Source organism: Eufriesea mexicana, unplaced genomic scaffold, assembly GCF_001483705.2.
Source record: "Eufriesea mexicana isolate 0111107269 unplaced genomic scaffold, ASM148370v2 scaffold798, whole genome shotgun sequence".
NCBI classification, from domain to species: Eukaryota; Metazoa; Arthropoda; class Insecta; order Hymenoptera; family Apidae; genus Eufriesea; species Eufriesea mexicana.
In genome coordinates, this window is record NW_016908980.1 from 1,318,232 (window position 1) to 1,331,182 (window position 12,951).

Genomic DNA, 12,951 nt, shown 5'->3' on the forward strand with positions numbered 1-12,951 from the left:
CATAAAGGTTAGACCTGTTAGCTCGTAGAGTATAAAAAGACGCGATAGCAAGATAGATAGAGAGTCTACTTAATATTTCGAAGTTAAACAGAACCTCGTTAAAGGACCGTCTGTCACTAATCGTCGTCAAGCAAGAACGACCTACTGACGATATACAGGTACACTGGTTCATCTAGTCTATAGATTTAACCCTTTGCACTCGAGACCTTCAGTCACCATTTCAAAAAATTTGGAACATCGATATTAATTAACCCTTTGCACTCGACGACTTTTGGCTAGAGAAGAGTAGAAAATCAAAAATTCTCTATTAAAAAACTGACGATACTTTTTTGAGCAGTAAATAAGGAATTGTATAATAATAGAATTGTAGAATTATTTAATTTGGATACCTTGCAAATCCTTTCGATCTTCCAAATTTTATGAAATGGTGACGGAGGGTCACCTCTCGAGTGCAAAGGGTTAATATATCAAATTTGAGGAAATGGAACAGTGTGCGAAGTATCGAAATTAAATAATTCTACCTGTTAATTATTATACGATTTCTTACTTATTGCTATAAAAATATTATTAGCCTTATAGCAGAAAATTTTTCAACTCGTATACCTCTTTAGCCAAAAAATCGTCGAGTGCAAAGGGTTAAATTAGAAATACAGTACGAGATACGTGAGATTGAGAAAGGGGTGCCATTGAACGGGGGTGTTACCTGCAGCCATAGATCTATCTGTTCTATCCTTTATGATTACAGCAAATGAGTAAAAGCGTGTTCCACTATCATATTATCGAATCAACCTCCTGTTCCCACAGTTTTCACCCATGTTGCTGTTTCTTCTTGCGAAACACGCTCGATCAGCGTGCGAAGGGGGTGGGAGCGGAAAGGACACGGAAAAGGTCGAAGGAGAAGAGGAATTTAATTAAGACGTACAAAAGACGCCGGGAAGCCATTGTTTCGCTGCAATAATTAATTCACCGTTGTTCTTTCCTTTTTTCCTCCTTCCTTCCGCGGCGCCCTTCCGTCACCCCGGTCTACGGGGGAAAAAGGGAAGAGGAAGCGGTCGGAAGCCGAATTCCACAGCTTGGCGACAATTTGATTAATAACGGTACTTCCTCCGAGCTCTCTTCGTCAACCCACGCGCCACCCTGGCTAGGTTCGTTATGGAGGGTCGAATGGGGGAAACACGGTGGCTGCAAACACGGTTAAACGGACGCGAAAAGGGGTGGCGAGATGACGTCACCACAACGCGGGGTGTTTGCAGAATTTTTTACATTTCGCGAGAACACCCCTGTCAGAGGATGGCCTCGGGACCATGTTTCTGGAATAATAAGGGGATTATATCGGGGGTAGAGCGGAAAGTTTGGAGAGAGACGATTTTCAATTAAATTTTTAATATTGCCAATTTTTTTTCTTTTTTCTTCGTGGTGTGGGGTGTTAAATATTTTTTGGCGATTGAATAATTTTCTTCCAATTAAATTTCGAAGATTCAAAGGATTTTGGAAGTATAAAAGGATTATTCGTTTAGAGTACAGTTACTTTTTTTTAAATATTTTTGTAGTACGGAGTGTTAAATATTTTCGGACGACTGATTAATTTTCGGATATACTTTACGTTTCGTAGGTGCACGTATACCGAAGGGTGTCCTTGGCACGGTGCTTATGGAATAATAAGAGGATTATATCTAGGGTAGATCGAGTAGATTAGAGCCAAATCGTTTTTTAATGAAATTATAATAATTTAAGGTTTGAAACAAATATTGAAATTCCTTAGGTAACGAGATTACGAGAAGTTACATCAGAGAGTGGAATTGCTAATGAATAATCCCCCTGCTAATTTATTCGATAAAAAAAGATGAGTTTGACGTGTTTAAAATTAAAATTTTTAATTATTCGCGGTATTATTCAATTGCGCAGAACGATAAAGATTCCACGGATTCCTCTGGAATCGTTGTTCGTTGGGTAAGTAGAGGTAAAGTAATCAGGAAAAACATGTCACGTGCCTTTTTGTAGATAGCTTTACGGTTGAAAAAAGGTTTCCTAATGGTTATTTTCCTACCGAGGGGGCAAGGCTTTTCGCAGATCACGTCGCAAAACGTTTCCTCGCCCGTTTTTCTCCGAGCAGTAAAGTAAGGGAACTCGAAAGGAAAGACCCCCTGTCTCTTTGCATTCGGGCTGTATTCAGCGACGAATTACTTTACAACCATTCGTTCTGCGTGCTTTTTTCGAGGCCACGTTGAAGGGTGGCTCCCGATGTTATTAACGCCGAGAAGAAAAATGGATTAGAAAAATAAAATTTCATATTTCTTCCTCCATTCATCGCGAATACGTGCGAAACATTCGAATGCTGATCTCGTTGAGTCTCCTAAATGTACCCTTTGCTTATTAAAAAATATAAAATTTGGAAATACGTACACGATTCGAGTCTTCGATAATCTCATTGTGCCTCTCGAAATTATCCTATGGCTATTAAAAAGTACAAAATTTGCAATTATACGATGCTCTCTCGTCAATTCCGATAATTTATCCGATGCTTTTATTCGAGATAAATCCACCACTATGGAAAATATAATTGTAATTTCTCATTCGGATTGCTTTCCTCATAAAGTTTCATTAACTCTGAGTTAATTTAGTAACAAATAAAATTCAGAAGCTTCCATTGCAATTGCAATTTTCCCTGCCAATTCCGATAATTTATTCGACAACTGTGTACGAAATAAATTTACGAGTACCAAAAAGACAAGTCTAATTTTCCACCCAGACTGTGCTCCCTATAACCTGTCATCGATCGCGTCAAATTTACTCTGCTCGGTAAAAGACATAAAATTTGGAAATGGAAATTTCCCTCGGCAATTTAAATAATTCACTCACTCCTGTTCACGATAGACACAAGGCTACCAAAAAGGTAACCGTAATTTCCCATCCGGCTCGCTTTCCCCATAACGAACCTAATCTCGCACTCGATCGACGTCGCAACGAGAAATAAATGTATCTTATATCCCACGGAAACTGTAAATAACGACCGTTTGATCCCGAGGCGTACAAACACCGCTACTGTCGAATACCAAGCGCACTTCCGGCGAAATCCCGGTGACTTAACACACTGTTATAAATCGCGGATGGATGTTACCTTGCTCTGTTTCTGTTTGTTCATTTTATCCAGCTCGATCTCGTCCTTGGCCTCCCTCAAAAGGCTCCGCCTCTTCTTTTCCATCATCTTGCACTCCTTATTCCGCTGTATCCGCTCGACAATCGTCACGTAACACGGATAAAAGGCCCCTCACGAAATCTCCATACGTCTCAGTTACCATTTCAGGGCCGCGAGTATGGCTGTTCCGTGTCCTCCGAGATTCGTAATCCCTCGACGTCGACTTTCGCTGTATTTTTCCTCTCCTTTCCCTTTTTCCCCGTCTCCCCAACGATTCGATAAAGAAACCGACGATTCGACGGAATCAGAATGCCACACAAAGCTTTCTATTCACCGATTCGATTCCGCGTTCGATATTTGAAATCGATCCGAAGGAGTTTGGCGATTGGGAATTTTAATCGAGATCGTCGCGGACTTCCTACGGCGCTAGATCATGCCAGACTGGAGAAGATGCTCGTGGTCTTCAAAGGTTAAGTGTCCGTCGATCATTCGAGCCGTTTCGCTGATTAATCTTGTAATAGATAACGCGCCTCGATCTCGTGTTTCACCTGGCTACCAAACGGCGACCCGTTTAACAACTTTCGCTATGGAACACAACAAATCTTACGAAACTCTCTTCGCAAGCCGCGATGAGGCTGCGCTGATAACCAGACCAGGGTCCCTCTCCTCGAGCAAAAACGGGACGTTTAAAAATATTCCTCGAAAATCACAAAGGAACGAGCTAGCGAGTACGCGCTGATAAAATTCTAAAAATTCGACGATTCACTATGAAACACTATACGAAGATCCAACGTTCATCAACGTTTATTGACACTCTCACTGGATGACGATATAACTCGGGAAAAATCGACTTAGAATCTGAAAACTTTCCAATTTGAGCGAAGCTAATTTAATCGAAGATCAAAGAGGCCACTGGGGGACGATGGGGTAAGACATAAATGCGATTTTTTGATTAAATTATACCTAGGTGACACTGTTAGAAATTTATCGACGTTTCCGACGATGATTACGACCACGATCCCGACAGTTAAAAAATTATAATCCCGAAAGGGAGAGAGAGGATCGGGAACAGAAGTGAGCGCGGCACGAGCGCGGGAAAGCGGAGTGGCAAAGCGGAGAACGGGGACTCGACGCTGGCAAACGATCCGCGCCAAAACGTTCACTGAGGGTCCGCCAATGTCGTCTCATTGTTTTTAAAGTGTCCAACAGTCGTGGGTGCCCTGACACATACTAACTAGCAGGGGGGCTCGACACCTGCGAGCTGTTCCTGATCAGGTGGCCTCTAAGTATATTTAATTCCCCGATCGCGCGCGCTCGCGTATACGTTTCACACCTCGTTTAGGACCCGTACACGGCTCGTTGGGAACGGACCTTAGGATTACACCGCGAGTAACGATCGCGCTCGCCGATCTATTCGATCTAGACGATCGGAAAATCGGTCGCGCGTTAATTGCATCTAACGCGGTCAGGAAAATCGCTGAATGGACGAGCGCGAGATAAGTAAAGGCGACCAAAGATGGAGGATATAACGTAACCGGTGTCCAATTACATTACGTTGTTGCTAACAACCATTACGACCGACATTACGTAAGTTTGTTCCATAAATAGCGTACTTGGTTTTTAAATATTCCATTTTTAATTTTTCAATTTCTTTGTAATTTCAGATTCGATACAGATTTCTAAGATTTGCTAGCTATAAACTTGGACGTTATACGAGTACTTGTGATCATGATTATGAACCTGTTCAACGCAAGCTTGATTTTAAATCCCTCGAATCAAGAAGAATTGCTGCCGACCTTTTGCTTCTCTTCAAAATTATAAACGCATTATACGCGGTCCAGAATTATTGTCTTTCATTAATTTTCATGCTTTTTTGAGAAATTTAAGGGACTTTGGAATCTTTATATCTAGCCCGCATAATACTGCACGACTTGAATCAGCAGACCCTATCAGTAGAATATGCATTCTTGCAAACAATTCCTCATCGAACCTTCAATTTTTTGGCAATAGTTCTCTTCGTTTAACACTAGGTTTACGGACGCTATCTGTATACCTATTGCTACGAACACCTGTCAAATTTACAGGTAAAGGAAACCGCGTGTCTTTTCTTTTTTTAACGATTAGTTTAATTTAAAAACCATTACAATATTAACAGTCTTAATATAAGTTAACTAAATTTGTTACCATCGTATAATTGGAGCAACCTATCCGTCAAATTGACGGGTCTCGTAAATCTAGTGTTAAAAACCAGATGTTAAATCTCTAAGCAAATTGTTTATATTGACTATATTGGCATTTGTATCATACGTAACCTATATTCTCTCTCTCTCTCTAACTATGTTAGTCTCTAATGTATTTTTAATTTTTGTTTATACTCTAATGGATTCTACTACCCGTAAATCATTACTAAATAAATAAATAAATAAATTTCGGCGTGAAAAGTTAATTTCAGATAACGATATATACCTATTCCATCTAAGATGATTCTAGATAAAAATTTTCGGAATGTCTGGAATTTGCGAGAAACGTAATTAAGATGGCGCGATTAGTATAGCTTATTGTACAATCGCGGGACTCGATACGAACACGCAGTGCAGTGGAAAATGAGTTTTCCAACGTTTCATTTCTCGTCCCATTCTAAATTTCCGATGTTCCGCAGGATAGCGCACAGTTCTATAATAATTCTATAATAATCGGAATGGACGCGTTGCAACTTTCTCCCTCTGTCGGAAAATTGCTACGTGCCCTGCGAAACACCGGTGAAACGTAACGTGAAAAATTGCGAGACACGGTGAAAAGCGGTCATTTACAGTGCACATCTGTCATTCCATCGATTACCGTTGTATACCGGCTGCGGCCAAAGAGAAACTCGACGCATCGGTTTACGATAGCAACGGATAGCCGAGGCGTATCGTCATCATCCTTATCGCTTGCGGTGTTCCAATAACCGCGATATTTCTACTCGCTGACACACTATCATTACGCTAAACGCAAATTCGTACCGGTTCCGTTTCCGTGCTGCCACGTCGGTTCCTTGCCTGCGAACTACGCGAAACGGATAGAAAAACCAGATCTCTGTCAATTCGCGTCGTCGTTACCGACTCTGTCGAGCAATTAGCGACACACGGGATTGCGTAAATGTGCACGAAGAGATCGTGGAATTTACGAAAGGGTAATTCCACCGAGAGACATAAATATTCTGAAAAATTCATCCACCGTGTTGATGAATAATCAACGATGCGATACAGGCTTAAGACTAGGTTTACGGACGCTATCTGTATACCTATTTCTAAGGACACCTGTCAAATTGACAGGTAAAGGAAACCACGTGCCTTTTCTTTAACGATTAGTTTAATTTAAAAACAATTATATATTATATTAACAGTCTCAATATAAGTTAACCCATTGACTGCCAACTACGAGATATCTCGTTTGATTGGCTACAAATGGCCATTTGAGTTAAGAATTATTAGAAAGGATGAATGAAAAATGTATATAGTGTAGAGAACATATTAATTATCAATTTTTATTATTAAAACTATTAAAATTATAACTTAGACGATTAGATAATTATATTTTGTAAAACTTCATGTTTTCTTTAAAATAAAATAAAATGGCACCCAGGGCAAGACGCGCTAAATTTGCGTAGCAGTTAATGGGTTAACTAAAGATGTTACCATCATATAATTGGAGCAACCCTTCCGTCAAATTCACGGGTTTCGTAAATCTAGTGTTAAACCCTGCGTGCCCCTGTTCTGAGACATATTTTACAGAACCTTCCTGCGGTTCAGGCCGAATTTAACGTCACGTTGTCAAGCCACATCCGTTTAATTACGAGCCATATAGGAGCGAGAATAGCTGAAACGATTATCGGAATGAATGATGGATAGACTAATATAAAACATACCAGGGTCCCAAATTTCTCTCCCCTAAATTTCTTATCCAAATTTTTAATAAAAATTTCGCATTTGACGTTAGTAAATTTGACCCTTTGCACTCGACAAGTTTTTGGCTAAAGATGAGTAAAGGTTCAAAGATTTTCTGCTATAAAGCTGACGACATTTTTTCGAACAGTAAATAAAAAATCACATAATAATTAACATATAGAATTATTTCATTTCGATATCTCTCACACCGTTACATTAGCTGAAATTTGATATATTAATTAATATCGATCTTCGAAATTTTATGAAATGGTAACTGAAGCTCACCTCTCGAGTGCAAAAGGTTAACTTCCCCTAAATTTCTTCTCTAAATTTTTAATTAAAATTTCGCATTTAACGTTGGTAAATTTTGGTCACCCATCTTTGCAATTTCTTTTTTTTAATGCAGGTATAATAAATTTTTCAATATCTTCGCGTGTTCCACTTTTCTCATCGCTATCACTGCATACCTGGTTTCACGCTGTTTGCATAACGTGCATTCTCGAATAAAGTGTATCGAGAATCTAAAGTGTTCTAATAGACTAGGATTCTTTAATGACGATAGAAGTATCTCACACGAGATCACGATACATTCTATTTCTGCATGAACGTTATTATAATCTCGCATGAAATCATTCTCCGCCGTTACTGTTTTACCTAGGTACGATTAAACACCTTCGCTGGCCGTAAAGCCGCCATTGCCTACGCTCGCAAATAATCTCTATAGAAAATCCTCGTCTATGCCGTAAACCTTCGCCAACCTGCTTTACATAAATTAACCGCAACGAAACTTCCTTCGAAATTTCATGAATTTTAAATCACCACCGAACCAATCCTGGACTCACGCGCTGATCTCGTTAACCCGAAAGTACAACGCTGACCTCAGTGATACAGAAAAAGGATTGCACGTTGCATAGCACGAAGCATAATTATTCGAGCCCTTTTTCTTTATATTTTGTAAGCGTTTATGTGTAAGAGAAGCGAGCTGCAGGGACCAATGAAGGGGCACGTAGATATAAGAGATAATTTGAACCCTGGACGAAGAGGTGAGCTGTTTGATTTCCGCGGCAGTATTAAACGAAGAATGATTAATGATGAAAAGCAAAATGGAAGGTAGACAATGTTCTGTCTGACGTAGGAGAGCAAAGCAGAATTCGCTATCGTGTCTTAGAATTATTTTCCCATCTCCTACGCTATATCATACTATACCTAGCACCTACATCGGAACCTATCCTCTCACTTGTCTTATATATCGTACTTCATTGTATATGCGGGTACTGGTACTATTGTAATTATTAATAAATATATTTCTGCCATAAAGAAATATCAACTCCTAACCCTAATAAAACGCGAAGAGTCTCTAAAGTTCCAGGGACCCCTCAGAACCACTCGGAATCCCTCGGAACACTTTGGAACCCCACGGAACCTCTAGGAACCTTTCGAAACACCTCGGAACCCCTCGAAACCCCTCAAAACTCCTCGAAACCCTTCGGAACCCCACGGAACCCTTCGAAATCCCTAGGAACCCCACGGAACCTTTCAGAATCCCTCGGAACACTTCGGAACCCCTCGGAAGTCCATGAAACTCCACGGAACCCTTCGGAACCCCTCGGAAGTCCATGAAACTCCACGGAACCCTTCGGAACCCCTCGGAAGTCCACAAAACTCCACGGAACCCTTCGGAACCCCTCGAACCTCCACGGAACCTTTCGGAACCCCTCGAAACTCCACGGAACCCTTCGGAACCCCTCGAAACTCCACGGAATCCTTCGGAACCCCTCGAAACTCCACGGAACCCTTCGGAATCCTTCGGAACCCTTCGAAACCCCTCGGAACCTTTCGGACTAACACTCACGTTTCACCTCCAACAAGCATAACACCATTCGCACGCGCAAAGAAGCTTCCTGGCACACTCGCCAGTGTCCTAACCACTCCCATATGACTTTTCCAAATTTCATAAGAAACCATGATCAGCTTCTACGCGAGTAACGATCACTCCACGAGGCAGCATCTGCTCGGAAAAGCCGCAGGACGAGCTTAATTCGTGGACGGAGGCGTAACATCTGGCCGACATGGCCTGGTCGGGAAATTGTCGCGATAAATCACGTTCGGTGTGGGCTAGGTTATCAAGCAACGGGAGTCTAGTTCCTCGACAGGTGTACCGGACGGAACGAGCAACGGTTGTTCCACGAGATAGGAGCAACAGGTCCCGACTGGGACGCGACTCGACGCCAGTTGTTTCGCGTGGAAAAACCGAGGAGACCAGAGAAGACTTCGAAGCCGGTGGTTCGCCTCGTTAAGCTATGCTAATGAGACAGATCCCGAAGGAAACCAGCCTGATAGACGGGTTAACTTCGGGAAAATCGCAGTTGATTTATCGAGACCAGGGAAGTCCCTGATGATTTTCTACGGGAAAAGGGAGTAGCAGAGGGACTTTTAATCAGGGAACGGGGAAATCGTTGGTCGAGTGGGAAAGTGAACGGGAGAATCAGGCGAAATTGTTTGGACGAAACGAGATCGCGTGGGGAGCATGACGGGTGTTTGATGAGAGTGGGCGGTGATTAGAGGTATTCCCAGGTGATGTTAACGAGATTACGTCAATGGAAAAATTCGGGATAAATCGGAGAGGTATTGCATTCGTTTGTAAGTATATGTAGAAGGGTTTAGAAGCGTGTACACGTGTGTGTATAGGTGTACAAAGCAAAACGATAGGTACGAGATACGTATTAACACTAACCATTTTTCAGCTTTCCCTTGAACACTTTGACTGCCACAATAAAATTTCCATTACTCTTAGAACATAATGAATTATTAAATAATATGATAAAAAGAAAATTAATAATAAAAATAGCACGCTATTTGATTCGCAATGTTCTCTATTTATTATATTAGCATTGTTTAAATTTAGAAAAAATGGTCGAAATAAAATAAATATCGTGAATTTATAAAATTAGTAGCCTGTTACTGGTAACTATTGTGGCAGTCAACCTGTTAATATAGTTGTTACCAATTTTCCGATATTTTCTCTTACTCCATTTTCCATCTACGAGTTTTCTTATCGGTCGTGGTAAATTTAGCGTTAGGTCAAACGTTTGATACAGAGATGCAAATGCGAAGGAAACACGTTCTAGATTGAAACCCGAAGAACACGAATCTACAGAATTTTCAGAATTTTTCTCTCGTGCTTGGAATACTAACGATCCTAATATATCCCGTATTTCTAACGCTCGTTTTTGACTCTTCGATCGAAACGAGTTTCAAAGTATGCTAGCCATTCGATATTAACTCGTTACATTGGAAGTAATTAAATTGAAGATAGGAATGAAATAACGGTAACATTTCTACGCTCACCTGCATGTAAAACGCTTCTCCCCTCGTGATAACGAAGCTGCTGGCTCTGTCGTCGGTTTGTAGGGCAAACAGACTGGCTGCTACGATTGCCAACGAAGCTGGGAACAAAAGATATTCGACATTAAACACTGTATAACAAAATCTACATCTCCCGTCTTTCTTCCAAGTAAAACAACGGATACGTTTTTAATAATCAAAGACCTCGTGCCTCGTTGGAAAATGGAAAATAAACGAGATGAAACATTCGGAGATACGCGAATATACAATTCGTAATTTCGCGCGATTCGTTGCCTCGAAGGAGGTGATTTTAAAAACAGAAATTCATTCATCGAATGTGGTCGACTGCACGATCTACGAGTTTAGCGAGTATCGCCTTACGGCAACAAGATCCACCGCAGATATTCGATTCTTCGTCTAAGGGTAAGTAGGCCAGTAAGTAGACAAGTGACTAGTAATTCTACCGTACTCGACCTATTGCAAAACTTTCGGGCTGTCCTGGTGCAAAAGGACTTCGCCTGAATTACGTTCCAGAATTCTCACGTGTTCCGTGGCTTCGCAGATTGCATTAAGAATTTAGAGGAACGACACGCGGAATTGCCCTGCATTCGCGTAATTGCCTGCAATCGCGAGAGCGAGCAAGACTCTAATTTCGGGAGAGCGGACAGTGCCGCATTTTTATTTTTATTTTTATTTTTATTTCGACCGACAAATTTTAGGGAATAAAATAAATTTGAGAGAAAGGGAAATAAAAATAAAATTCGTTTACGCTTCATAAAATCACCCTTGTATCCATACACACGTGCCAATTAATGGTTCTTAATTAAATTGCATCTATATTTGTATTTATCTGATATTTTCACGTATATATATTTTTAATATCTTCAAACATCGATTGTAATTACATTTTTCGCTCGAATTTCAGCATTATTTCCTCTCGTCGATTTATTTACGCCCAGTTCATCCCATGCACAATTAATATCCACGCCTACGTCGACCCCTTTCAAATAATCGTCTCTCGAAGATCAATTTCGCAATTATCGGTTATTTTATTAAAAAATCAGCTGAAAGAGATCCCTGTAACGGCTAGCACGTGCATAAATTGCATCTTCTGTTTGCATTACAAAACCACGATTGTTCTATCTTCAACTCTTGCGGATGAGAAGCGAAAACAGTGATGCATAAAATATATAATCATCTTCTAAAAATAACAAACCGTGGAGAATCTTCTTATCGAAAATATCAAGGATGATGTACACGACATTCGACTTGGTGAATGAAATTATGCCACGTGTATGGTGTATAGCGCTCGTCTGTTTGTGTTTCTACATCTGAATTGACATATTTGAGAAGACCTATATTTTATGTATAGAGAATCAAAATTAGAGGAATCGAATAAAACGGTGTGTCGAGTCTAGTTTGACACTAGACCGCGAAAAATTAACCGAAGAAAATTACTATTAAATCACTATTAAATCCTAATAAAATCACGATAAAGTTACGATTAAATCACGATTGACCGTAATATTGACACGACTGCGAAAATTGCATTGACACGCAGAGTTCGACGCAAGACCGCGAAGAGCTAGCCAAAGATCGCGATAAAATGGCGATAAAATCACGATTAAATCGCGATTAGACGTAATAATTGCGAAAATGTGCACAGGTGACACCCAGATGTGTTCGCGGAATAGGCGTGATTAATCGAAATCTCGATTGCGCTGTTGTAAATACTCACTGGCCAATGTGGCGAGGGCTACTTTCCCTATCAGAGCAGTGCTGTACGAGATAATAACTCGTTTCGCCGAGGAAGCCATCGCCAGTTGTAGCACGGCAAGCCCGACCAGGAGCGCCAAAAGGGCAGAGGCTGTCGCCGCGGCTAATCCTGCCACCCACACAGCCACTGCAAGAGAAGGAAACCTCGGTGTCACGCTCCGTTCGTCATTTTCCGCGATCCAATTGCTTTGCTAAAACACTCTTCCTGGGGTAAAGGTTGCCTCCAATTTCTCCTAACATCTGCTACTTTACGGGTAATATCGAAACGGTGCTTTTAAGCTCGCAACCGTTAAAAGGGTCCAGCACGAACGTGGATCCCCCTTGAGCTTTTAGCAGCAGAATGATTTAGACGTTGTCGTAGGCAGACCGGAAAGACGAAACGTTTCGTTTATTGCCGTAATTTTGGTGAAACTTTGCGTGTATTCTGTATATTCTAATCACGCGAAACAGTTTTAAAAGAGCCTAAGAGTTCGCATAAGTAGAGTCGTCAGGACCCTCCTTCGTTCATTTACATTTCAAGTTTTCGACTTTCATTTTATAATCACTATTACTTTGTATATTTTTTAAATAATGCTACTATGTCAGGATTCGAGAGACTTACAATAACGTATATTATATTACACGAATTACGTGCGTTTTGGAAAATATTTCAAATGAACTCACACACTGGCTGGAACCTGGAGACCCCTTGACCGCATCTTTCTCTACCGTACAGCAGAAGCTTGCACTGTCTCCATGGACCAAAGTACCCCTTCTCGGCTGCTGAAC

The 12,951-nt window shown here is 40.9% G+C and overlaps 1 protein-coding gene across 1 annotated transcript in view; it reads right to left on the reverse strand.

The window, feature by feature from the left end:
* Nucleotides 1-12,951, reverse strand: part of LOC108546908 (uncharacterized) — a 60,767-nt gene that overhangs the window by 9,069 nt on the left and 38,747 nt on the right. Inside the window, exons 2-4 of the mRNA XM_017899203.1 lie at nt 12,847-12,945; nt 12,146-12,310; nt 10,411-10,508 (exon numbers count right to left, since the gene is read on the reverse strand). Of these exons, the coding sequence (XP_017754692.1) occupies nt 10,411-10,508; nt 12,146-12,310; nt 12,847-12,945 (362 nt within the window). The remainder of the gene's footprint in view (nt 1-10,410; nt 10,509-12,145; nt 12,311-12,846; nt 12,946-12,951) is intronic.